The 26211-nt window shown below is 39.2% G+C and overlaps 1 protein-coding gene across 1 annotated transcript; it reads left to right on the top strand.

Annotated features, from left to right (window-relative positions):
- Positions 1–9895: 9895 nt before the first annotated feature.
- On the top strand, positions 9896–25980 carry Znf233 (zinc finger protein 233). Its single transcript, XM_077792794.1, is given in 8 exon segments — positions 9896–10030; positions 11056–11165; positions 11250–11311; positions 22761–22856; positions 24543–25263; positions 25265–25347; positions 25350–25940; positions 25943–25980. Coding segments are annotated over 8 exon segments (1836 nt in total).
- The last annotated feature ends 231 nt before the right edge of the window (positions 25981–26211 follow it).

Here is a 26211-nt window from a genome sequence, read left to right as displayed (position 1 = left end):
TACTTACTGATGCCTATGTATACACACTTTTTTCTTAACCACACAAGAATATATTGCAGTCATCTTGCCCTTACACTCAATACAAAGTATATTTTCCTAAGAATAAGAATATTTACTTAAAACAGCTATGCTATAATATTCAGGAAAATTTAATATTGATATTTAAGATCTTAATTCTTTCACCAATGCCACTTATTACTATAGCTTAATTGTAAGTCTCTAAATCAGGTAGCATGAGTTCTCTAACTTTGCTTTTTTGAAATTGCTTTAGCTATTCCAGTTCTTTGTTTTTTCATGTAATTTGGAGAATCATTTTGTTGATTGGAAAAAAAAAAAAACCTACATGGCTTTTAATGGGAAGTGTGTTGGAAGACTTGGCATGTTTGGGTCTTCCCATTCATCTATCTCCTTCCTGTTGACTTAGGTGTTTTATTTCATTAGTGATTTTTATTTTTCAGTGCACAGGTATTGCTTGTGTTTTGTTAGATTTGTAGTGAAAAGTTTTCTGAAATCTTAATATTACAGGTTTCTACTTGTTTATTTCTAGTATATAGAAATCCATTTTATTTATATTAATATTGTACTCCTAGAACTCTAGACCTATCTAAACTCACTAGTCTTGTACCTTTTAAATAGATTCTATGTAATCAGGTTGTCTGAAAATGGAGATACTTATTTCTTCTTTTCCAGTTTGTTTTTTGCATGTTTGCTTATTTCTTTATTATACTTTTTTATTATTAGTTGTTCAAAACATTGCAAAGCTTTTAACATATCATATTTCATACATTTGATTCAAGCAGATTATGAACTCCCATTTTTACCCCGTATACATATTGCAGATTCACATCTTTATTACACTTTTTAAGCCTTCCAAAAAGCTGTTGCATGGAAGAGCTGAAAGGTAATGTCCTTTTTCTTGATCTTAGAAATTAGTCTTTTTTTTTTTTTTTTTTTTTTGTGGTACTGGAGATTGAACACAGAGCTTGGTGCATGCTAGACATGTGCTCTGCCACTGAGCTATGTCCCCAGCCCAGTCTTTTAGGTGTTATATTAGCTGGAGGTTTTTGTCACAGCCTTTATATGAAGTTAAGGGAAATCCCTCTGTTCTTAGTTTGCTGCAAAATTTTCACAATAAATGGATGTTGCATTTTCTTAAATGCTTTTTTTCTGCATGTTATTAAAATAGTCATGTAGTTTTTCTACTTATTACTCATTCATTTTCAAATGTTGGAGTAACATTGCATTCTTGAGATAAATCCAATTGATCATGATACATTCTCATATATAGTATTCTATTTGTTAATATTGAGTTTGCATAAGGATTATTGGTCTGTTGTCTTCATGTCATATATTTTTTTCTTATTTTGGTAACAAAATAATGATGGCCTCATAAAATGAGTTGGAAAGTGTTCTATCCTCTTTATTTTCCTAAAGTATTTGTGCAGAATTGGTGGTGGAGAAGGGTGTCCTTAGTGTTTGATAGATGTAAGAGTTGAGACCTGTTGTTCTTTTGGAAGTTTTTTGTTTTTTTTTTTTTCATTTGAAGCTGGAATTCAGTGTTGTTAGATACAGGAATAATCAGATTGCCTTGTTTCTTTTTGGATTTGTGTCTTTTAAGGAATTTGTCCATTTCACCCAAATTGTCACATGACATAAAGTTGTTCATAATTTTCTTTATTGTTTTACTATCATTAGGATCTGTCATCATGTCTTTAAGTCCTGCAGTTAGTAATTTCTACTTTTTCTTTTCATAGTTTATTGATTTTTTGACTATTATTCTTCTTTAATTTCTTTTTTATCTTTATTATTTTCTACCTTCTTTTTGGTTTGTGTTTAATTTTCTCCTTTTTAGTTTCTTAAGGTACAAACTTAGGTAACCAATTTAAGGCTTTTCTTCTTTTCCAATATAAGAATTTAATGCTCTAAATTTTCCTCTAAATGCTGCCCTAGCTTCACATTTTATTTTTTACTTTAATGATTTTTTCCATTTTTCCCTTGTGACTTCCTTTTTTTGATCCAAGGGTTGATTTCCAGCTATTTGGGGACTTGCCTGAGATTATTTTGTAATTGGTTCTCATTTCACTTTGTTGTACTCTGAGAACATACTAGTGTTGTTTCAGTTCTTTTAAATTGATTGCAGTTATTGTGGCCCAGAATATGATCTATCTTAATGTATGTTCCATTTGCCATTGGAGAAAAAAGCATATTCTGCTGTTGTTGGCTAGAACATTTTATAAATGTTAGGTGAGGTTTATTAATAGAGTTATTGAGACTTTTGTATCCTTGCTGGTTTTCTTTCCACTTATTGCATTAACCAGTGAGCACAAAGTCTCTGATTGTAATTGTGGATCTGATTAGTCTTTCAGTCTACCAGTTTTGGCTTCATGTATTTTGAAGTTCTGTTGTTTTGTGTATACACATTTAATTTTATACCTTTTTAGTGAAATTAATCCTTTTATTATTATTCAGGGGTCCTCTTTTCCCAGGTTAATTTTCTTGTTTTCGTGTCTACTTTGTTTACTTCTATTTTTTTATTTAAAAAAAATTGTTTGTAGTTCTAGATGGACAGAATGCCTTTATTTTATTTATTTTTATGTGGTGCTGAGGATGGAACCCAGTGCCTCAATGCATGCTAGACAATCTACCCCTGAGCTACAGCCCCAGGCCCTGTTTACTTTTAATATCACCATTCCTTTCTGTTTGTTTCTGTTTTATTATTGTTTTTGAGACAGGGCCTTACTGTGTTGCTTAGACTGGATTCAAACTTGCAGTCCTCCTGCCTCAGTTAGCTGGGATTATAGAAGTGCACTAATGGGCCCAGTTTCTAGCTTTCTTTTTATTTGTGTTGGCCTAATATTAATATAGCCATTTTAGCTTAGATCATTGTTGTTTTATTCTCTAGTGTGACCATTTCTGCCTTGTTATTGGTGTGTATATGTCATGTTTCATGTAATTATTGACATGATCAGATATTAACCCATACTTTTAGTTGCCTTCTGGTTTTTCTCCCTTCCCTTTCCTCCTTATATCTTCTTCACCAATTAATTTGAAATTTCTAATGATTTCATATTATGTCCATACTTGACCTATTATGCTTCTTTTATTGTTGTTTTAGTGATTATCATAGAAATTACAATACACATTGTTGTCATGGGCATATGGAATATTTTTTAGGATAGATCACTAGACCATAACACAGGTCCAAATAAAAATAAATCTCAGGTCTCAATAGAATGATAAGCATATGCAATATATTCTCTGACCACAATTAACTGAAGTGAATCAATAATGGGAGGAAAACTGGAAAATTCACACACTCTTAAAAATCACAGGGGCAAGACTGTGTCACAGGAAACTTAGAAAATGCTTTGGGATGAAAAAATTCTTCTGAGTTGAAGACATTTATGGTAGAAAATACCAAAAATAGTTCCCTATCCACATTAGAGGTAAAATATTACAATACGGTGTCTCTCCCAACTTAAAACAGCTTTCTCCTTCTGAAACAAAACCAAGTTGAAGAAATATCCTGCCAGAAGTCCTTGTGTGTGTGCTTTTACAGGGCTGCTAAAGGTTACTTTGTTTTGGATTCCACCTAACTTTTTTTGTTCCCCAAAAAGCTATTGTTCAAAAGTCCTAAACCCTCATTCCTGCAAATGTGATCATATTTGGAAATAGGATCCTTAATCCAGTAAGATGAAGTTGTACTGAATGGGATGATGGTCCTGATTTAATGTCTGGTGTCCTTATAAGAGGAGCTGGGTGTGTGCACAGGGGAAGGCTGTGTGAAGACAGAGGCCAAGATGACACCATGGCAAGCCAAGGAGTTCCAAAGCTTTCAGAGACTGCCAGAGGCTAGGAAGAGACAAGGAAAAGCACACCCCTAGAGTCTTCAGTGAATGTGGCTCTGTCCACACCTTGATTCCTGACTTGTCAGCTCCAGAATTGTGAGAAACATAGGTGCTGTGAGCCACGTATGTTTGAGATAATTTGTTACTGGATTCAGTCTGAGGAAATTAGTGCAGAATATAATGCCTCAAAGTATAATTCATTTTCTTTAGGCAAAGGGCACTTTATAGAGTCAAAATAATAGAAAAACATATTGCTTGTGGTGGATTTCAGTAGTTTTAAATTGTTTCTGTAGTTCTGCAAGTCTTTAGTACAGGTGAGTGCTCATTTCTTTCACCTGATCTTTACAGTAGAGTTCTAGTTTTACATTGTCCTATTCTGCCAAAGGCTCCCACTTCCATTTTGGGATCAGTTCATGATGTCTCCAATGCCTGGATGGCATCGCTTACCATGGAAAATGCACATAGTAAAAAAATCTGAATCTCAGAATCCCTGCCATTGCCTGGAAACTGATGCAGCAATTTGGCAATAATTTTTGCTTATCAGAGGCACAGTGCTGCAGAAGGGAATTCTTAACAGTCTCACTTCTTAAGCATTCAGGAATGAATTTATCAGTGTCTTCCTTGGAGCACTGACTTACAGTGATTAATGGATGTAGATTAGAAAATGACACTGCCTCTAAGTCATCAGGCTCCTGAGAAACATTGACAGGTGTATCCAGTGGAAGAAATGAGACTCCCAACTTTTTCATTGTCTGGTCTTGAAGGTTGTGGCTGTATTGATGTGCTAACTTAAGAGAACACAGCAAATAAAAGAACAAGATGCTGCCTCAGGGTGCTGAGGCATGAGAAGAGCTCCTGAGAATCCATTAATTTGTGGAGCATATGTGGCCTCCTGCCCAAGAAGCTTTGCTGTTGTCAAAGTCAAGATCTCAAACCCCAGAGAAAGACCTGGCATATGGTTTTTCTAAAACTGAGAAACTCAGGGTTGGAACTCAGAAACTCCAAGTGGGGAATACTGAACAGCATCTCACTGTCTTTATGCCAGCCTTACAAGTTTGTGGTTAGAAAGATCTAGTTCTGACACAAGCACAGAAGTCTTCAGTTTCTCTCATCTCCTGCAATGGTCACTTCACAGTCGATCAATGCTAGTATACATGGGAGGTTAAGATAGTGTTTAAAAGGGGTACCCTGATGTGTGATTAGGACACAAACCCCTGTCCTTGGTCCACCGTGGTTAAGGACAGTTCTTAGGGATGTGTTTTTTAATATATTTTTTAGTTGTAGTTGGACACAATACCTTTATTTATTTTTTATATGGTGCTCAAGATCAAACGCAGGGCCTCGCACATGCTAGGTGAGTGCTCTACCACTGAGCCACAACCCCAGGCCTCGGGGATATATTTTAAAATAAAAGTTGGTTGATCCATTTTTTCCTAAAAGTCACTCTAGCTGGGAAGTGGGGCAGCGAGCTGCTCCTGTGGCTCCTCTAGCATTGCTGCTTCAATTGAACCCACCTCGAGCCCATTGCCCTGATAAAATTGTAATGTGATTGTAATCGTGTGAATAGAATTCCAGAGTAGCCACATCCATTATCACTGCACCACTTTTCCTTGAAACTCAGAATTTACCTTTAATTTTAACTGGCTGCTTTCGCTCTCCCTCTTTCTTTCCCTCTGTCTTATAGGTGCTAATTAAAATCAACTCATGGAATCATTAAAGGAAAGTATTATTACCTCACATACTTTTTATCTCCATATGCCTATCATTCCTATATGTTATTGAGAAGTTCCTTCCCCACTGATTGCATTGTTACTTTAAAAAATCATAAATGCAGCTGGGCATGGTGGCTCACACCTGTAATCCCAGTGGCTCTTGAGGCTGAGACAGGAGGATTGCAAGTTCAAGGCCAGCGTCAGCAACTTAAAGCAACTTAGTGAGACATTGTCTCAAAAAATAAAAGGACTAAGCCTGTGGCTCAGTAGTTAAGCACACCTGGGTTCAATCCCTGGTATGAAAAAAAAAATCAAATGCATAGATGTGTCTTGGCTCCCAATTTCCATTGATTAGTCATTTTCCAGTGTTTTTTTAAATCAATGTACTGCTTTTGTTATTATACTTTGGATGTGTATTCCATTGGTATACAGAAAGTATGGAAATAGAACAAGTTCAGCAATACAAGAAGGAATGATCCATAAGATGGCATATGTCACAGCACAAATGATCTGATTTCCCCAACAAATAACTGACAAAAGAGAGGACCATTGTGATTTAAACAGATTTAGGAGTCATGACAAATTCAGTGAGTGGAACTTGTTTGGATTTTAATTCAACCAAAACAACCATTACAGGATCTTTGGAACAACAGGATAAATGGTATTCTGGACTGAGCATTACTTGATATTAAAGAAATACTGCTAACTTTTAAAAGTATGATATAGGTATATGTGAAGAAAGAACTTAATGAAGGAAATAAAGAGGAGAAGCGCCTTAACAGTAACAGGCTTATTTGGGATAAACCTGAGGAAAGGTGTCCCAGCCATGATTGGAGCCTGTCTTCTGCTTACAGCCTAGGGGAGTGAGAGGGTGGGGAAAATTTTTGCAGTTTAGCTGTTGCTAGAGGGTTGTCAGAGAAGGATTCTTGGGGTCATCATGCCATTCTTCATGGTCACTGCTGTTCCATGTAGAACAAAATGTTTCTCAAGATTTCAGTTCAAGATAACGGGGTACAGGGTATTGTCTGGGATTAGGTCATGCTGACCATTGTTCTGCATCAGAGTGATCTAGGTGACAGTTCTAAAATGGAGGCTATGTTTCCAAATGGCATTGCCTAAGTCGAGTTGTCCCTTACAGTATAGTGATTCTTGTATTAAAAAAAGTTATGAAGGCTGGGGTTGTGGCTCAGTGGTAGAGCACTCGCCTAGCATGTATGGAAGCACTAGGTTCAATCCTCAGGACCACATAAAAACAAAGTCTATCAAATTAAAAAAAAAATTTAAAAAGTTATGAATGCATAGATGTGATGCCTGGAATATTCCTTAAAATTTACAAATAAGAACTGTTAATTAATGGATTCACTGATAAATGAGAGATACTAGCTAGTGCAGTAAAGGAACATTAAAAAGTATATGGCACAACCATTTAAAATAAATGTGTATGAAGATTACTTGTTAACGCAGAAAACACTAAATCAACAGGTAAGTTATGGGTCTTTTCTTCAGATATTTCTAGCCCATCCTAAGAAATATTGCCACAGAGAATGGACCAAATCTAATGAAGACTTTAAACCTTAAATTGAAGATTCCAGGATTTTGCATAACTTGCAAACTAACAAATTACCCTGACACTTTTTTGTGGATGCTGGCAAACAAGACAAAAAAAAAAAAAAAAAAACGATTTCTGGGGGTTTTGTTTGGTTGGTTTTTTGTTTGTTTGTTTTTTGAGACAAAAGTCTGTACCCCTTGGTGTAGTTCATGTTAGGACGTTTGTCTAGCATGGGCCAACCCTTGGGTTGAATCTCCAAAACCCCAGCAAATAAAAACCCACCAGTCCTACTTTCTGAAAAGTAATTGCTCATTGAGTTCAACTAACTTATAGAAAAATAAAATATTCTCCTGTATTTATGATTTCCAGAGCGGCTGGTTGTAGATGAAAACAGTTTTGAGCTGGGAAAGGGAGGTATGTAAAACTAAAAGGACGAAAAGTTTAAACGCTGAGGACGCTGTGAACCAAACGCACTTGTAAATTTTTAGAAATAAGAGTGACAACCTTGCATAAGAGCTACTTGCTGGCTACTCTGGGCAGTGTGGTCCAGAAGCTCCAGGCCGTCAGCCACTTCCGCGTGGCGGAATTCTGGGAAGTGTAGTCCGGGAGCCGAGTCCAGGCCTGAGCACTTCCGCCGCAGGAGGGCAAGGCGGTCCTCCTCAATGCCCACTGGGAGGTGAATGAGCGCCGATCCTTAGGTCTGCTCGGGTCTTTCCTGGGCCCTAACTCTTGGGGGAAAATAAGCCTTGGCGGCAGAGGCGACGGTCTGCGTCCCCCTCGCTTGTGGGGCTTTCGCAGGTCCCCGAGTCGGGGCGGGCCGCGGTCGCGCTTTGAGGTCTCCCCGGCTCTCGGGTCTCCTGTTTCCCCCGCTTTGCACACGCTCTGCAGCTCTCTGGCCGTGTGATCCTAGTAGTTACCAACGGCGCCGTTTCCCCTGCACAGGGGTTTCCTTGTAGCCGACCTAGTAGGGGCTGTGAGGTTTATCAGAACCCTCCTGCACGGCTGCTGCCCGCGGTCACTTCTTCCCGAGAAGCCCTGGACCCTGAAGACGGCAGAGCCTGCGGTGGTGCTGAGCCCGATGACCCGTGGCCTGTGTCTCCCTTCTGTCGCGTGCCTGGGGTCGCTCACTGGGAGTTATCCTGGACCAGGGACACAATCATCTTCCATCCTCCTTTCCTTCCTCCGCCCCCACTTCTCAAAAAGGACTGCGGACAGTTGAAGAGCGTGACCCCTTGGTGACACCATCTAATGTAAGAGGATGCATGTCATTTCAACTCCGTTATTATTCCTGATTCACAGAGGAGGCCCAAGGGGATAATTCATCTACAGAGTGTCACTCAGCCATCACTAGAAGTAAAGCCATCTGAAATGGCATATCCCCATCGCTTTCTCCCTGACACCCTTCATCCCGATCTGTTGGTTGTTGTTATTACTTGTCTCCCCACTGTAGTATCCATTTCATGGGCACAGGGACTTTCTTCACTGCTGTCTTTAATACACAGAATTGAAGATTTATTGAATGAAGAAACGAATAAATCTGGTTAGCAGTAATGAGGTGCTCAGTTAATGTAAAATGTATCTTGATCATCTTTTCATCCAATCATTCATTTTTTTTCAGCATCTCATATATTGCCTGCCTGCTGCATTAACAGATGCTCTACACTGGATAAAAAGCAGTGAACAAAACAAGGAGGCTTCCATTCCCAAAGGGGGGGTGGTAGACGGGAAATAAATAAAATGTGCATTGTTATGTTAGAGAGTGAGAGTGCTAAATAAATAAAGTGAATGGGAGAAGAAGGGAAATGGCGTGTTGGGGGTGGGTGCTAAAATTATATAAATCATGTCCAGAGAAGAACACTTTGAGAAGATTATGTAACTACCTGATGGTGTTGTTAAAACTGATAGGATTTACATCATCCATAGCCCATGATTGACCCTTTTATGAACCACTTCATTTTTAAGGATGATCTTGATGTTGCTCAGGCAAAACAAATAAAATTTTAAAAGCCAAAGGAAGAAATGAGATGATACAGTCCATCCTCCCCTCCTCCCAGTTAGGGACAACCTCAGAGTTTTACAGCTTCAAGAAACCTCACAGGTGAGTTTATACCGTCCTTGCCTGAGCATGTGCCTTCAGTCATTCTTGGATTCCCTGTGTTTTTGAGAACTTGTTATATTTTAGTTGCTGGGGACAAAAAGGTACCTAGGTGTTCCATGTTTCACAGGCAAAAACAGATGCTTAATCTCATCATTTCCCCAACTCCTCTGAAGACTTCTTGGCAGGGATTACAGGAGAAGAAAAGGAAGTGGTTCTCTGGGGAGGAAGAGTGGTGGGAACAGGGACAGGAGAGAACCTGGCAACCCAGGAATGAGCAAGGGCTGGGAACTTGGGCCTGGGAAAGTGACCCTGCAGCTTGCCATGAGCAGGATGGAGCCAGGCCCTCTTTTCTCTCATAACTGCTGTGTAATGTCAGGTCTCCTTCAAAACCTTGCTGCCAAGCAAAGCAGGAAGGTGCAGATGAATGAGGGCCAGGACAAAGGGAACTGGATGTTTTGAGAAATAGCCACATTGCTTTTATGCCTACTAGTGGGCTCCTGCTTGAGCAGAAAGACCCAGGAACAACATCCATTCTCCTGTATTGAGTGATCTTAACAACTTTCTGAAGTTGACTTTGTTGCCATGCCCGTTTTGAAGATGTGGTGATGGAAAGAGGCACAAAGAGCTAATGAGTCAGGGGTCAGTGTTAGGATTCTGATGATCTGGCTTCAGCATCTCAGCAGAGTCCATGTCCTCCAGCTCCCCCTTTTCTGATCTGAAAGACACCCCAGTCATCTCTTCAGACTTAAAGATCAGAGAGGAAGATGAAGTCAGCTGGATTCAGATGCAGTCTCTTCTCACCAGCTCTGTCACCCTGGGTGAGGTAATCGCACTACTCCTCAGTTTCCTCATCCATTAAATGGGAACATCCCTTCTTGAGAGTTTGTATACCATGGCAGGCACTGGGACAAGATTTTTTTCTCCTATTTTAAAAATCAAGTTGTAATTCACACACATATAATTCACTTCTTTAAAGTGTGAAATTTAGTGATCTTTGGGGTGTTCACTAGGTTGTTCAACCATCACCACTACCCGTTTCCAGAATAGTTTCATCACACCAAAAAAACAAAACAAAAAAAAAACTTTTTAAAGTCTTTTGCTTTACTACCTGCCCCCTGCCTCTGGCAGCAACTCAGACCCTGTGTCTATGGATTTGCATGGCCAAGGCTGCTGATCAGCTCACTGAACACCCAACACCCAAAGCACCTCTGTCACTTAGGATCTGTCATTACTGTTCATTTAAATGAGACTGCTGGAGCTGGTGTGGTGGCTCAGTGGTAGAGCACTTCCTAGCATGTGTGAGGAACTGGGTTTGATCCTCAGCACCACATAAAAATAAATAAATAACACTAAAAGAGAATGCTTTTTTAAAAAAGTAGCTGTTGAAAAGTTTTAAAAAGTGACTGCTGAACATTTGTTTAAAATGAAAAAAAATCAACAGTCCTAGTTGTAGTTTTTCTTCATCACAGAGAGTGTAGGAGGAAGAGGCTGCACCACTGAGACCCTCCTAACTACACAAAGAAAATTGAGAAGTGTTTGTACCTTTTATAAAACCACAGACTGATGTCAATTAAATATTACTACACAACAACACAGTACTAAGTAACATAGCCAACAGGACTCACAGACTGAAGGCAAAGACTAAGAAAATCAGGTGTAAACTTTTCCATCTACTCATACTCAAATCCCGTGAGGGAAGTACTATTTTTCTCAGTTTTACAGGTTACAAGTTTGGGGGAAAGGGAGGTAATTAGCTTGACCAAATTAGCAGCACCAAGATTTTACTACAGATCCTTTGGTTCCAGAGTTTGGTACATTCCACTATCTTTTGTTTCCAACAACACCCAGGAAGAGAATGTTAAAAACCTTGAGAGCCACAAGGACTGTCCAGGGAGGCTTGCTGCTGAGAGTAGAGTAGATTGTTCATCGTACAAGGGCCCCAGCATGCGGGGCCAGTGGTATGTGCTACTCTCCATTTAGAAATTCCCACAGAGCAGCAAATGGGTTGGGGCCTGTCTCATGGCTTCTTTCCTCTTTCCCAGTTCTGACTTCCCAGGACTCTGCCCTTCCCCAGAAGGAGCAGGAGAAGATGATCAAGTTTCAGGTGAGTGGAGTTGGGATTTTCATCTCTTAAAATGACATCTCTCAAAGATGAAATGTCTTTTTTTTTCTGCCTTGGGAAGGACAAAGGAGGAAGATATATTTGTGACCTTCCAGTTACTTGGGTTTTTCTGGGGGGTCAATTTTTAAAATTTTTGTATTTAGCTTTTGTTTACTTTTTAGTTTTAATTGTTTTATCATCTTTATTCTGCAAATAATAGTGCAGAAACTCATAGATATCAAAAATAGGGGGAAATACACATTACTATATTAGTTACAAATCATCTTTATTCTCCATACTATTTGCATACCTTTATAGATCTTGTATGTTTTATATATGTATGCTTTTAAAATATATTTTATGTAATTAAGTTACAGTGTATGTAGTTTTCAATTTTTTTAAAAATAGCATCACTTGAGTTTGTTATGATCCAGCATTTTTTTATGTACCTGTCTCCAAAATTTTCCATTTTTAATGTAATCTTTCAGAGACTACCAACAAACATATACACTACACGCATCTAAATAAATTTGTTTTTGATTTGTAAGAATTTCACATGGGACTCTTTGAAATGAAATATAATTTAATTACAAAAGTCACACAGATCATAAGAAAGTGACAACCATACACCCGTTTGACAGCTGTGTTATTGCATTAGACCATCACCCAAAACAAGATACAGTCATCTGTGTTTCCCCAAAAACTTCCTTCGAGGGCTGGAGTTGTAGCTCAGTGGTAGAGCACTTACCTGGCATGTGTGAGGCACTGGGTTTGATTCTCAGTGCCACATATAAATAAATGACAATAAAGACCCATAGACAAATAAAAAAATTTTTTTAAATAAAAACTTCATTTGAGTCTCATTACAGGCACTTCCTTACTCCCCAGAGGCTACCCCTGCTCTGATACATTATCATGTATATTTCCTTGTTATCAAAGTTGACATACTTAGTGGAATTGTGTAATACAGTCATGTTTTTGTCTGATGTTCTTTACTTAGTACAGTGTCATTGCATGTATCAATTGTTCTCATTCCTGAATTGTATTATAAGTATGTAGCAGTTTATCCTTTTGAAGAATAAACATGATTCTTTTGAAGAATAAACATGATTCTTTTTGCAACTTAAATTGTTCCATGTAAAAGTGTCAATGTGCAAATGGTTATATTTTCATGTCACGTGTATCACCCACATCCCACTTGGGTGATGGAATCGGGATCCCTCTGCATGGTGTGGGCTGGTGGTAAAAAGACCACACGGACACAAAAGTAATTTTTTCACAAAGCGGGGGTAAGATGTCTCTGCAACCTTAAGAGTCCTGCTGTCACACTGGAAGGCAAGAGAGCAAGAGAGAGTGTGCACCCAGAATCCCTTTATTTATAGGGAAATTAACAAAGAATTTTTGATAAATGTTTTTCAAATAAGGCAGGGATGGGCTGACCTAGCCCCAGTGGGTAATGCCCAGGTCCAGAGTTATGAGAAAACAGACTTATTTCTTCACTGAGTGAAGGTGGAGGCCACCTGTATCATGCAGCCTACAGCATGCAATGGCAGACCAACACCCCCTTGGCTCAAGGCTGAGAGAGAATTCTTAACAGCTCATGGGCAGCTACCCACATATTCCCCCTTTTTACTTTGAAAGAGTAAATGATGAGCCATTATCTCAAGTTCCTGTATTCTTGTTCTGAGGGCACAAAATCCTATCATCACAATACAAAAGAGAACTAATAGCATAGATAACATTGCAATAATATACCATGGAGAATGTTTAATCATGTTTCCAGAATTAAAGCCATTTAATTCTTGAAGTATATGGTCAGCTAGAGAGGTAGGATCCAAAAGATCAGTTTTACTTTTTTGAGTATCTTGGATATGGTGATGTAACTCCAAAAGATCCAGGCTAGCTATTATTATTGCTCTGCCAAATACTCATTAGATGATTTTTAACCTTTTCCCAATCCCATTGGGAAGTATTGTACTTGGCTGCAGTAACACAGATACATTTATAATCAGCATGGCACTTAAGCCTTTCCTAAACTTGAGAACAGAAAGCTCATTACCAATATTTATGACAGTGACTTTCTAGAGCATTCAATTTAGTTTCACAGATTTCACAGCCATGTGAGATTCACAAGCTGCCAGGTAAGAAAAATCTATGAAGAGACTTCTGTGGATCCATTCCCCAATCCATTCCCATTCCACCCTTAATGTACTTTACAATGTGGATTGGAAAATCCATCTATATTTAATGATATTGACTATAATGGTCAGCTACCTATATGTTGATCCCATGGTAAGAATGCTGGCTGCCTAAGGGTATCTTTTGAGGAAAAGACGGAACATGGGGAACCTAAACCAGCCAATCACGCTGGTACTTAGAATTTAAGACTATACTGATATATCTGGACAGTTTTCAAAATAGAAAGAGTATTGAGATGAAATTTTCCCATACAGGTCAGTTATTTACATAGAATATCCACCAATATATTATTGCCCTAATCATTCTACAATAGAATTTGGCACCTTTCTAAATGGATGAATTGTGCAAATGCTTTGCCAATACAACAAAATGTCTAGAAATAGTGGATATATTTTAGACTGGTCTCTTAGAATTGACAAAGACAATTATGCAAGGATGCCGTGACACCTGGAGGTTTTATTGGTAATATTCTAACCTTCAGCGAGGTGGCATCTAGAAGGATGTTTGTTGCCTAATTGCTGCCCCAGAATCTTTGCACAACTGACAGACCTATGCCTGATTTTGTAGGCAGGAATTATAAGGAAGTTCCTGTATGATCTGCAGGCATATGTTTAATCTCTTTATGCTTTGTTTATTGGAAATGTGAGTGTTAATAGAAAGGATGATAAATATCTTGTAGCCTGTAAATAATGCAACTTAACCAATTGTATCACTAGTCATAATAGAGGAAAAGGACATTCATCATTCACCAACCCTCCTTTGTCCTGTTGCCAGCTAAGATTTCAGAAAAGTGATAGGCTGAAGTAGGTTTTCATGCTTTACAACAGGTGCATGCCAGTTAAACAGACCAAGTAAGCTCTTGGTCTCTTGATCCTTGGAGTGGCTACTTTTCTTTTATTCATTGTTACTATGATTACAGCCTCTGCAGCTATGTCTGAAATATTACAACATATGAATTTTCTTAATAATTTGGCTTTAAATAGTTCACCAAGTACCAGGAAGGGCATAGAAGGCCTATGTGCTTGTTAGACTGTGACAGAACAGGAGTGCACAGGTTCAGTTGATGTGTGAGAACAGAGGGGAAAGACCCCTGAGACCAAACTTACCTGACACTTCTAAGATGGTTTGTCAGCACAGGTGTGTCCCTTATCCAACATGCTTGGCACCAGGAGTGTTTTTGATTTTAGACTTTGGGGGATTTTGTAATATTCACATAATGAACTATCTTGGGGATGGGACCCAAGTCTAATCACAAAATTGTCGACAGCCATCTGTGGACTATGCGTAGACTAAACTGGCATGGTACCCTTGGTGTCTGGAAACTTCCAGCAGCAATTCCGCTGGTTAAGACTGCCCAGACACATGTGAATTTCTATTTAGCTCTGCCAGGTTCCACACAGTACCAGAGACGGGGTGATCTGCTGTAGCCACCCAGCCTGGGTGTGGCCTGCCAAGATGCCAATCAACCTGTTGACTGCAAGACTCCTCCCCTGAAACCTTATCCCTGCCTTTGATGTTCTCCCTTAAATAAAGAATCAGAGCAGTGGGTTTTTTTTTTTAATCATTACAACTTTATTAGCATAAAAAAACAGTTGAGGAGAAGAAAGAGACTGAACTTGAAAAAGAGAAAAATTGTGGAAATACTTGGCACCTGTCTAAAAATATTTCAAATTTTAAAATAAGGAAGGTTTTGGACAGTAATTTAATGTGTTGTTTTAAAATTCACGGTAAAAAATTAAAATGAATATTGAAAAGTATACTTTTAATATTTAAACTATCCTCTCTGAGAAGTAGGATGGATATATGGAGAGAAATGTAACAAAGTATCAATTCTTAAGGAAATTTACAGTTTAATTACAAAAACAAAAATGAATTAAATTAAGTAAAAGTCATTGAACACATATTTGTTAATCATCTCCCATGTACCAAGTGGGTTTTTTTTTACATTAGTAATAAGAAAACAAACAAAAAAGTTCTCCTGCCCTCATGAAGCTTATTTATTATGGAAATGAATAAGAAATCATAAAGTACATCATCGTAGTTTATGGTATGCTAAATGGATAACTGCTGGCAGTACTGGGGAGTCTGGCTTTTGGATAAGGATCTGCTGATGGTTTTGCAAGGACAATCATGAAGATTTCACCTGCCAGGTCCTATGCAGCAAGCTCCCTCCCCACGGCAGTACATGATGCAGCAGGTATATCTCAGTCTGAAGTCTTGAGTCAAAGGTCTTACACCCCTCCTAGGCCAAACATGTTTCCATGCATATTCAAATTTCTAGCCCAGCAACTTCATTCCAAGATCTTCTTATTGGAGGTCTTCAGTGAAACTATCTCCTCTGTCTAGAACTTGTGAGCCCTGGGGTTTCAAAGACACTCTCTCCAGTCTGACTCATTTTCAGTACCTTTCCAGTCTGAGTCCTTTCCCCTTACACTTTCCTTTGCCCCCCCCCCCCCAGGTCCATATAACTGCAGGAAGATTTCCTTCTAGGTTCCTTTAGCAAGGAGAAAAATTTCCGCATCTATGCCAATCTACCTAGACCCTCAAGTCATGCAGAGTTCCATGCGGGAAATGCAACAAGGAGGAAAAGGGGGCAGGGGAGTGGGGAAGCCCTGTCATTTCTTTGACTTAGCCTCTAGCTTATAACATGGCAGCAAGTAACTGAAAGTGTGCCGTTTCGGTTTCCTTTGTTGGCTACTTAGAACCTGGCAGCTCAGCCCTCTCCAGTCCACTTTAACTGGAACAGAGCCATAATAAAGGGTTGAAAAAAAGCAAATAAAGAGAAATAGAAGAAAAAAAAGGATTGAGGGTTAGTGGAAGGTGAATGAAAATGAGAGCCCTTAAGAGGGATCCCTAGGTTTTGATTTGGACACCTGGTGGTCCTATTCTTAATGCAAGGAATGAAAGAGGACCTGAGTATTGGATTCAGGGTAATTTCCTTAACTTTGGACTATATGCCTTTGTATCTGCAACATAAAGTAGAAAAATAAATAGCATGGAATATTGACAGATATTCTAGAAACAAATGGAACCCTGGTCAGACATATTTGGGAAATATATATATTCTATCCTACCCATCAAAATCCATTCAATTATCTATTCATCCGATCTATGTTTGTGCCATACACTGCATTTCACTCTGGCCCACAGAAGTGAAAAAGAGGAGCCTTCAAGGAGATTATAGTTTATGGGGGTTGCATAAACTAAAAAATGATTGCTTAAGTTATAACTGGGTTAATGTCCCAAATGAGTAGGACAAAATGCCAGAAGCTTGTGAAACAGGTGCCACCTCTCTCTTGACAGTTGGTTTTTAAGCTTTCCATGATTGCTTTTCCAAATACCCAACTTCTGTGTCCACTATGATCACATTAGTGTAGTGAAACCCATTGAAATTATTTCAATAAGTGTTTTGGAGGGTTGTCAAGATTGTTATTTTAAACATGGAGGTGTTTTTTAATTCCCCCAAGAAATATCTATTGTATTTAAAAAACAACAACAACAACAACAACAACAACTCAAAATGTGATTTGGAAAACTCTCTGAAAAGGGCCAAAGAGAAGTTGAACAAGTAGTTGAGTCTCCTCTACCAGCATATTTCCTCTTCTGCAACAAAAGAACAGCAATATAGAAGATGTGACTGCAGGACTCACAAGCCCTGTCTGGTATAAAGGAAAGTAGCCTGGTTAGAGATAAAAGCAGGCCAAACTGAAGCAATTCTGATCAATTGGGTGCTAAGAGAAACTGGAAGAGTTACTTGGACTGAGTCATTTGACCACCCAAATTGCTTCCATTTCTTACTTCACTCACTAAAAATGATGATATTCATTTTTCTCATTTCCTTCCATCCTGGGGACACTGCAAGGCTGTCATAGCTGTGTTTAATGGAACTCTGATCTCTTTGGTATGTGTAATGAATAAAATATTATTTGTATTAATAATGAAATACAGTTATTTAACATTTAAATGGTGCAGATTGAGATTTTATTTCTGATGTCTGGAACTGTGCTTTGAGTCATCAAAAGATTTTAAATCAGTTGGATGCTCTGGCTGAATATATTATATATATATATTTGGTATGACTGTGAGTCAGGGATATTGGAGCTAGAAATATGGAAATATGCCCTGGGAGGACACAGAATTTAGTGTGCTCTCTTAAATTCTCTTGTTCTCCCTGATGCTCTTGTCCTCCCAAGTACCACTAAATTCTTTTTTTTTTATTGTTGGTAGTTCAAAACATTACATCTATTTTGATATATTTCACAGTTTGATTCAAAAGGGTTATGAACTCCCATTTTTACCCCTTATACAGATTGCTGAATCACATCAGTTACATCAATTACATTTCCATTGATTTACATATTGCCATTCTAGTGTCTGATGAATTCTGCTCTCTATCCTATTCTCTACTATCCCCCCTCCCCTCCCCTCCCCTCCCCTTTTCTCTCTCAACCTCCTTTACTGTAAAACACTTCTTCCACTTGTATTATTCTTTCCTTACCCCTCACTTCCTCTGGTATGTAATTTTGTATAACCCTGAGGATCACCTTCCCTTTCCATGCAATTTCCCTTCTCTCTCCCTTTCCCTCCCCCTCTCATCTCTATTAATGTTGATCTTCTTCTCCTGTTCTTCGTCCCTACTCTGTCCTACTGTGTCCTTAGTTACTTCCTTTATATCAAAGAAGTCATTTGGCATTTGTTTTTTAAGGATTGGCTAGCTTCACTTAGCATAATCTGCTCTAATGCCATCCATTTCCCTCCAAATTCTATGATCTTGTCGTTTCTTAATGCAGAGTAATACTCCATTGTGTATAAATGCCACATTTTTTTTATCCATTCATCTATTGAAGGGCATCTAGGTTGGTTCCACAATCTTGCTATCGTGAATTGTGCTGCTATGAACATCGATGTAGCAGTGTCCCTGTAGCATGCTCTTATTAGGTCTTTGGGGAATAGACCTAGAAGGGGAATAGCTGGGTCAAATGGTGGTTCCATTCCCAGCTTTCCAAGAAATCTCCATACTGCTTTCCAAATTGGCTGCACCAATTTGCAGTCCCACCAACAATGAACCAGTGTACCCTTTTCCCCACATCCTCGCCAACACTTGTTGTTATTTGACTTCATAATGGCTGCCATTCTTACTGGAGTGAGATGGTATCTTAGGGTGGTTTTGATTTGCATTTCTCTGACTGCTAGCAATGTTGAGCATTTTTTCATGTACTTATTGATTGATTGTATGTCCTCCTCTGAGAAGTGTCTGTTCAGGTCCTTGGCCCATTTGTTGATTGGGTTATTTGTTGTTTTTTTGTCTAATTTTTTGAGTTCCTTGTATACTCTGGATATTAGGGCTCTATCTGAAGTGTGAGGAGTAAAGATTTGTTCCCAGGATGTAGGCTCCCTATTTACCTCTCTTATTCTTTTGCTGAGAAAAATCTTTTTAGTTTGAGTAAGTCCCATTTGTTAATTCTAGTTGTTAACTCTTGTGCTATGGGTGTCCTATTGAGGAATTTGGAGCCTGACCCCACGGTATGTAGATTGTAGCCAACTTTTTCTTCTATCAGACGCCGTGTCTCTGTTTTGATATCAAGCTCCTTGATCCATTTTGAGTTGACTTTTGTGCATGGCGAGAGAAAGAGATTCAGTTTCATTTTGATGCAAATGGACTTCCAGTTTTCCCAGCACCATTTGTTGAAGATGCTATCCTTCCTCCATTGCATACTTTTAGCCCCTTTATCAAATATAAGATAGTTGTAGTTTTGTGGATTGGTTTCTGTGTCCTCTATTCTGAACCATTGGTCCACCCGCCTGTTTTGGTACCAGTACCATGCTGTTTTTGTTACTTTTGCTCTGTAGTATAGTTTGAAGTCTGGTATCGCTATTCCACCTGATTCACACTTCCTGCTTAGCATTGTTTTTGCTATTCTGGGTCTTTTGTTATTCCATATGAATTTCATGATTGTTTTATCTATTTCTACAATAAATGCTGTTGGGATTTTGATTGGCATTGCATTGAACTTATAGAGAACTTTTGGTAATATCGCCATTTTGATGATGTTAGTTCGGCCTATCCATGAACAGGGTATATTATTCCATCTTCTAAGATCGTCTTCTATATCTTTCTTTAGGGTTCTGTAATTTTCATTGTATAAGTCTTTCACCTCTTTTGTTAGGTTGATTCCCAAGTATTTTATTTTTTTGGAGGATATTGTGAATGGAGTAGTTGTCCTCATTTCCATTTCTGAGGATTTGTTGCTGTTATACAGGAATGCATTTGATTTATGCGTGTTGATCTTATATCCTGCCACTTTGCTGAATTCATTTATTAGCTCTAATAGTTTCTTTGTAGACCCTTTTGGGTCTGCTAGGTAAAGGATCATGTCATCTGCAAATAGTGATAATTTAAGTTCTTCTTTTCCTATTTTTATGCCTTTAATTTCTTTCTTCTGTCTAATTGCTCTGGCCAGTGTTTCGAGGACTATGTTGAACAGAAGTGGTGAGAGAGGGCATCCCTGTCTTGTACCAGATCTTAGAGGGAATGCCTTCAATTTTTCTCCATTCAGAATGATGCTGGCCTGTGGCTTATCATAGATTGCTTTTACAATGTTGAGGTATGATCCTGTTATCCCTAATTTTTCTAGAGTTTTGAACATAAAGGGATGCTGTACTTTGTCGAATGCTTTTTCTGCATCTATCGAGATGATCATATGGTTCTTATTTTTAAGTCTATTGATGTGGTGAATAACATTTATTGATTTCCGTATATTGAACCAGCCTTGCATCCCAGGGATGAATCCTACTTGATCATGGTGCACAATTTTTTTGATATGTTTTTGAATCCGATTCGCCAGAATTTTATTGAGGATTTTTGCGTCTAGATTCATTAGAGATATTGGTCTGTAGTTTTCTTTCTTTGAAGTGTCTTTGTCTGGTTTCGGGATCAGGGTGATGTTGGCCTCGTAGAATGAATTTGGAAGTTCTCCCTCTTTTTCTATTTCCTGAAATAGTTTGAAAAGTATTAGTTAGTTTAAAGAGGTGTTAGTACCTCTTTAAAGGTTTTGTAAAACTCTGCTGTATACCCATCCGGTCCTGGGCTTTTCTTAGTTGGTAGTCTTTTGATGGTTTCTTCTATTTCCTCTATTGTCATTGGTCTGTTTAGGTTGTCTATATCCTCCTGACTCAATCTGGGCAGATCATATGACTTAAGAAATTTATCTATGCCTTCACTATCTTCTATTTTATTGGAGTATAAGGATTCAAAATAATTTCTGATTATGTTCTGTATTTCTGAAGTGTCTGTTGTGATATTACCTTTTTCATCCCATATGCTAGTAATTTGGGTTCTCTCTCTTCTTCTCTTAGTTAGCATGGCTAAGGGTCTGTCGATTTTATTTATTTTTTCAAAGAACCAACTTTTAGCTTTGTCAATTTTTTCAATTGTTTCTTTTGTTTCGATTTCATTAATTTCAGCTCTGATTTTAATTATTTCTTGCCTTCTACTTCTTTTGCTGTTGTTTTGCTCTTCTTTTTCTAGGATTTTGAGATGAAGAATGAGATCATTTATTCGTTGGTTTTTTCTTTTTTTAAGGAATGAACTCCAGGCAATGAATTTTCCTCTTAGAACTGCTTTCAATGTGTCCCATAGATCCTGATATGTTGTGTCTGTGTTTTCATTTAACTCTAAGAAGTTTTTAATTTCCTCCTTGATGTCTTCTAAAACCCATTGATCATTTAGTAACCTATTGTTCATTCTCCAAGTGATACTTGATTTTTCCTTCCTTCCTTCTTTTATCCTTGATTTTCAGTTTCATTCCATTATGATCAGATAAGATGCATGGTATTATCTCTACTCCTTTATATTGTCTAAGAGTTGCCCTGTGACATAGTATATGGTCTATTTTTGAGAAGGTTCCATGTGCTGCTGAGAAAAAAGTGTAGCTACTTGATGTTGGGTGGTATACTCTATATATGTCAATTAAGTCTAGGTTATTAATTGTGTTATTGAGTTCTATAGTTTCCTTATTTAACTTTTGTTTGGAAGATTTGTCCAGTGGTGAGAGAGGTGTGTTGAAGTCTCCCATGATTATTGTATGGTGGTATATTAGACTCTTGAACTTGAGAAGAGTTTGCTTGATGAACATAGCTGCACCATTATTTGGAGCATATATATTTATGATTGTTATGTCTTGTTGGTGTATGGTTCCCTTGAACAGTATGTAGTGTCCCTCTTTATCCCTTTTGATTAACTTTGGCTTGAAATCTATTTTATTAGATATGAGTATGGATACTCCTGCTTGTTTCTGCAGTCCATATGAATGGTATGATTTTTCCCAACCTTTCACTTTCAGTCTATGTATATCTTTTTCTATCATATGTGTCTCCTGTAGGCAGCATATTGTTGGGTCTTGTTTTGTGATCCATTCTACTAGCCTGTGTCTCTTAATTGGTGAGTTTAAGCCATTAACATTTAGAGTTATTATTGAGATATGGTTTGATCTTCCAGCCATATTTGTTTATTAATGTTACTAAACCTGTTTTGTTTTCCTCTTTGATTACTTTCCCCCTTTTACTGTCCTTTGAGTTTTTAAGTTGGTTTATTGCTTCCTGCATTTCTAGGATTTCTATTTGTTTGTTTTTTATTACCTCTATCTCCCTGTGAAATTGATCTTTTACTTCCTGGATTTGTTTGTCAATGTGATCTTTCATTGTCTGATTTTGCTGTCTCATGTCTTCCTTGAGACTCCAGATCATCTGTAGCATGTATATCCTGAACTCTCTCTCTGACATTCCCTCTGTTGCAGCTATTACCTCTTCTAAAGTTGAGTTGACCTGTATTGCTTGTGGTCCTTTATTGGTGAGTTACACCATTTTTTAATGCAGTGGAGTAGAAATACAACTTGTTAGGAATCACATACAGTATCCAAGAATAGTGAATGAAATAGGAAAGGAGAGGTAATAACAGTGGGTGTTGGTTAGCATCAGATCCACTGGTCACTTGATTTAGTGATTTACACATGTCTATACTGGATTATAAAAATTTTTTAATAATAGGGCACAATAGAATTTTGAAAAATAATTGCTACTTAAAGTGCATGAGGATTGCAATCTTGGAATTAAATTTTTTTGCATTTAAGACATTCACTTCTATGTATGGTATTTCTCATTTTAGTTTTTGCAGTGCTGGGGATGGAACCCAGGGCCTCATACTTGCTAGACAACCACTGAGCCCATCCCAGCCCTGCCTTATCTTTTTCCACAGGCTATAAACCCTTCAAACTGGGTATGATGTTGCCATGGGGAAGAGAGGAGAAGCTTTGGATGATGGAGGCAGAAACCAAAGAAGATGAGAGTTCAGGTGAGAGCCACAGAGCTCTGAGGCTTCCAGGGGCAGCCCGGGTCTTCCCTTCTCACCCATCCATGGAGACTACCCCAGCCCACCCCTTGGCATCATCTCCATCTCTGCAGCAGCCGTCACACAGCCAGATCTGTCAGGCAGTTAGGTCATTCCTGTGCTCCGGGCCCTCCCATGACTTAAGTCTCACTCAATTAAATCCAAAATCCGTCAAGGGCCTTCTGTGTCCTGCATGACCTGGCCACCCACTCACTTACTCCATGAATCTGTTCTTTTCTCAGCCCCTTCCAGCGGCAAGAAGGTGCTGTGTGAACGTCTAGTGCGTTCGGGTCCCTGGGTAAGGGTCACGAAATCACCGGGACACAGGGGATGCAGAGCCAAGGCAGCAATTGCAACTGCATGCTGAGCTTTATTTGCAAGTTCCTTTTATATTCTTCTTCTAACAAAGCCAGCAATTCTTCAGTAACACTTCACCCACATTGCCCAAATACCATGTCTCAGCGGGTACACAGAGCTAAATTCAGATTGTTCCTGTTCATTTGATAAGTACCCTCCCAAAGTTCTTTGTAGACATTATCTAATCCCCTGAGGATGCATTTGCTTCTTTAGAATGTACTGTTCCCAGGTCCAGTATGCAGGAAGCTTCTTCCTCTAGGCCAAACCATGCAGAACTTGTGAATTGCGATAAGGGGAAGAGAACTTTTCCTCCTCCTAGCTGAGGCTTGCCTCAGCTGACCTAAATCACAGCCACAGCTCTTGCAAAGTGTCAGGCTGAGGGAGCTAAACTCTGCACACTTAAACCCCAACAGTGCTGTTTCTTAGATCTGCCGAGTGTCTATCCTGTGGTATACGTAGACACATACCTGTGAAACCCAGAAGATAATGTTGGCTATTCAGATTTACTACGAAAGTTAGCCAAATTAAGTGGCAATACTTTATTGCCATAGTTGTATCAGCCATAGGAATCAGTTTTCTACTGGCTTTGCTCATGTAATGTTCACCAGTTGAGTTCACATAGCAGGAAATCATCAAAATGAAGGGGAATTCTCTCAAATCATGCTTGTTTAAGATGTAGGTTTAATAGCTAAGTAAAGGAAATAAATGTACTATCTCATGGAGGAGATATTTCCCTTTGCAGATAAATTCTGTTCACTTCTATGGAGGACACCCTCTCTCTCTCTCCTTGGGATCTTTTGGCATCAGGAGGTAATCTGCCTGTGAACATGAAAAGATTCAGGTCCTCTTGTCACCTTGGGCCCACTTGCCACATGTGATGTGTAGGTTGTCAGTGTGACCATGATGCTGCTGATCCTACACACCTGCTGCAGAAAAGAGAACAGGGTTTTTGTTTCTGTTTGCATTGGGGGGAAGTTTGTATTTATTGTTGTTTGGTGCTGAGGACCAAACCCCGGGCTTCAGGCTTGCTAGACAAACAGTCTGCTACCAAACTGTATCCCCAGCCAGGGGCAGGATTTTTAAGTAATTATTCTTATGGTTAAGGAGGTAATAGGATTACCTTGGTGTTTCCATAGTCATGAAAAGAGCAAGGATAAAGTCACATTCACCTGTCCAGTGGGGGAATAGCTCTCCCAGTGTGGTCAGCTTGTGAAATGTTTTTTTTTTTTTTAAATCTCTGAACAAACTCTTATTTGTCCTCATTTTCTTCTCCAAATCTCTTTATCCTTCCAGGATGCAGGGGTCAAAATGAGACAGAGACTCTCCAAGAAGTAGGGTTAAGATACCTTTTACATGAAGACCTTACATGCTGGCAAATATGGGAACAATTGACAAGTAAATTAACCAGAAATCAGGACTTTATCCTAAGTCTTCAAGGCAAGAGGTCTGAGTTGCCAAGAAAAGGTGATGCCCAGGTGTGGACAGGAGCCTCTGTTCCAGTTCCTGGAGATGAGATCTGTGTAGTGAAGCTTCACAGGGAGAGTTCCAATAGTGTCAAAAAGCAAGAGTTTCCAATTAGGACCCCCTGGGATTTCTGAAGAAAAATGAATGTGGAAGAATCTCAGAATTACCAGAGAAGATGCCATCAAACTGACATAAAAAATAAACTGTGTCAATGTGACTGTGATGACCAGGAAGCACACAAAGGAGAGGAAGCTTCTAGCCCCAACGATGGCAGAAAAGAATTCATGAAGAAATCACCCCAGCATAGGGTCAGACCCTCACAAGAGCAAACCTCCCATGAGGATGGAAAAGGCTTCAGTGTTGGCTCTGACCTTGACCTTCCCCAGCAGTTGCCCTTGGGAGAGAAGCCCCTTGTGTGTACTGAGTGTGGGAGGACCATGCATCATAGCTTGTTGCTGACCTTGCATCCGAGCACTCACCTGGGTGGAAGACACTGCAGGAATGAGAATGGTGAGGGCTTTGGTCTGAGCTCCTGCTTACAGACTCATCAGTGTCCACCCAGGAGAGGAGCCCTCCAAGTGTCAGGTGTGTGCTCAGAGCCTCAATGAGAACTCCTCTCTTCCAAGTCATGAGCTCGGCCAGGAGAGAAGCTGGACCCCTGTGAGAGAGTCCTCCCCAGAGACAAAACATGCAGTTGGGAGGCATGTGAGAGGGGACATAACCAGGATCCTGCTCTCCATCCGAGAGTCCACACTGGAGGGAAGCCATCTACATGTGAGGTAGGCCATAAGGGCTTCAGTAAGGCCTCAAACCTTCATGCTCATCAGAGAATTCACACTGGAGAGAAACCCTACAGATGTGATGTGTGTGACAAGAGCTTCAGCCGGAATTCTCACCTTCAAGCCCATCAGAGAGTCCACACGGGAGAGAAGCCCTACACGTGGGAGGTGTGTGGGAAGGGCTTCAGTTGGAGCTCGCATCTTCAGGCCCATCAGAGAGTGCACACAGGGGAGAAGCCCGACAGATGTGAGGAGTGTGGAAAGGGCTTCATCTGGAACTCATATCTCCATGTTCACCAGAGGATCCACACAGGGGAGAAGCCCTATAAATGCACCCTGTGTGGGAAGAGCTTCAGCCGGACCTCACATCTGCAGGCCCATAGGAGAGTCCATACTGGTGAGAAACCACACAGATGCTTTGTGTGTGGGAAGGGCTTTAGTCAGAGTTCATGTCTTCAGGTTCATCCGAAAGTCCACACTGGCAATAAACCCAACCCACACGATCAGTTCAGGAAAGGTGTTCTTCAGGACTTAGACTCTCATTTTCCTCAGAAAATCCTTGTGGCAAAAGTATTTTTTAAATGTGTTTTAAGAATTCATGAGTAAATTATTTTTTACAGTCTTACAAATTTCATTGGAGAAAATCTATTTTTTTTGCATGAATACCGTGTCTGAGGCAGAGACTAAAATGTCAGTTTTCAAGGGAACCCACAGCAGAG

This window comes from Urocitellus parryii, chromosome 15 (assembly GCF_045843805.1).
Source record: "Urocitellus parryii isolate mUroPar1 chromosome 15, mUroPar1.hap1, whole genome shotgun sequence".
NCBI lineage: Eukaryota > Metazoa > Chordata > Mammalia > Rodentia > Sciuridae > Urocitellus > Urocitellus parryii.
This window is presented reverse-complemented; position numbering and strand designations above follow the sequence as displayed.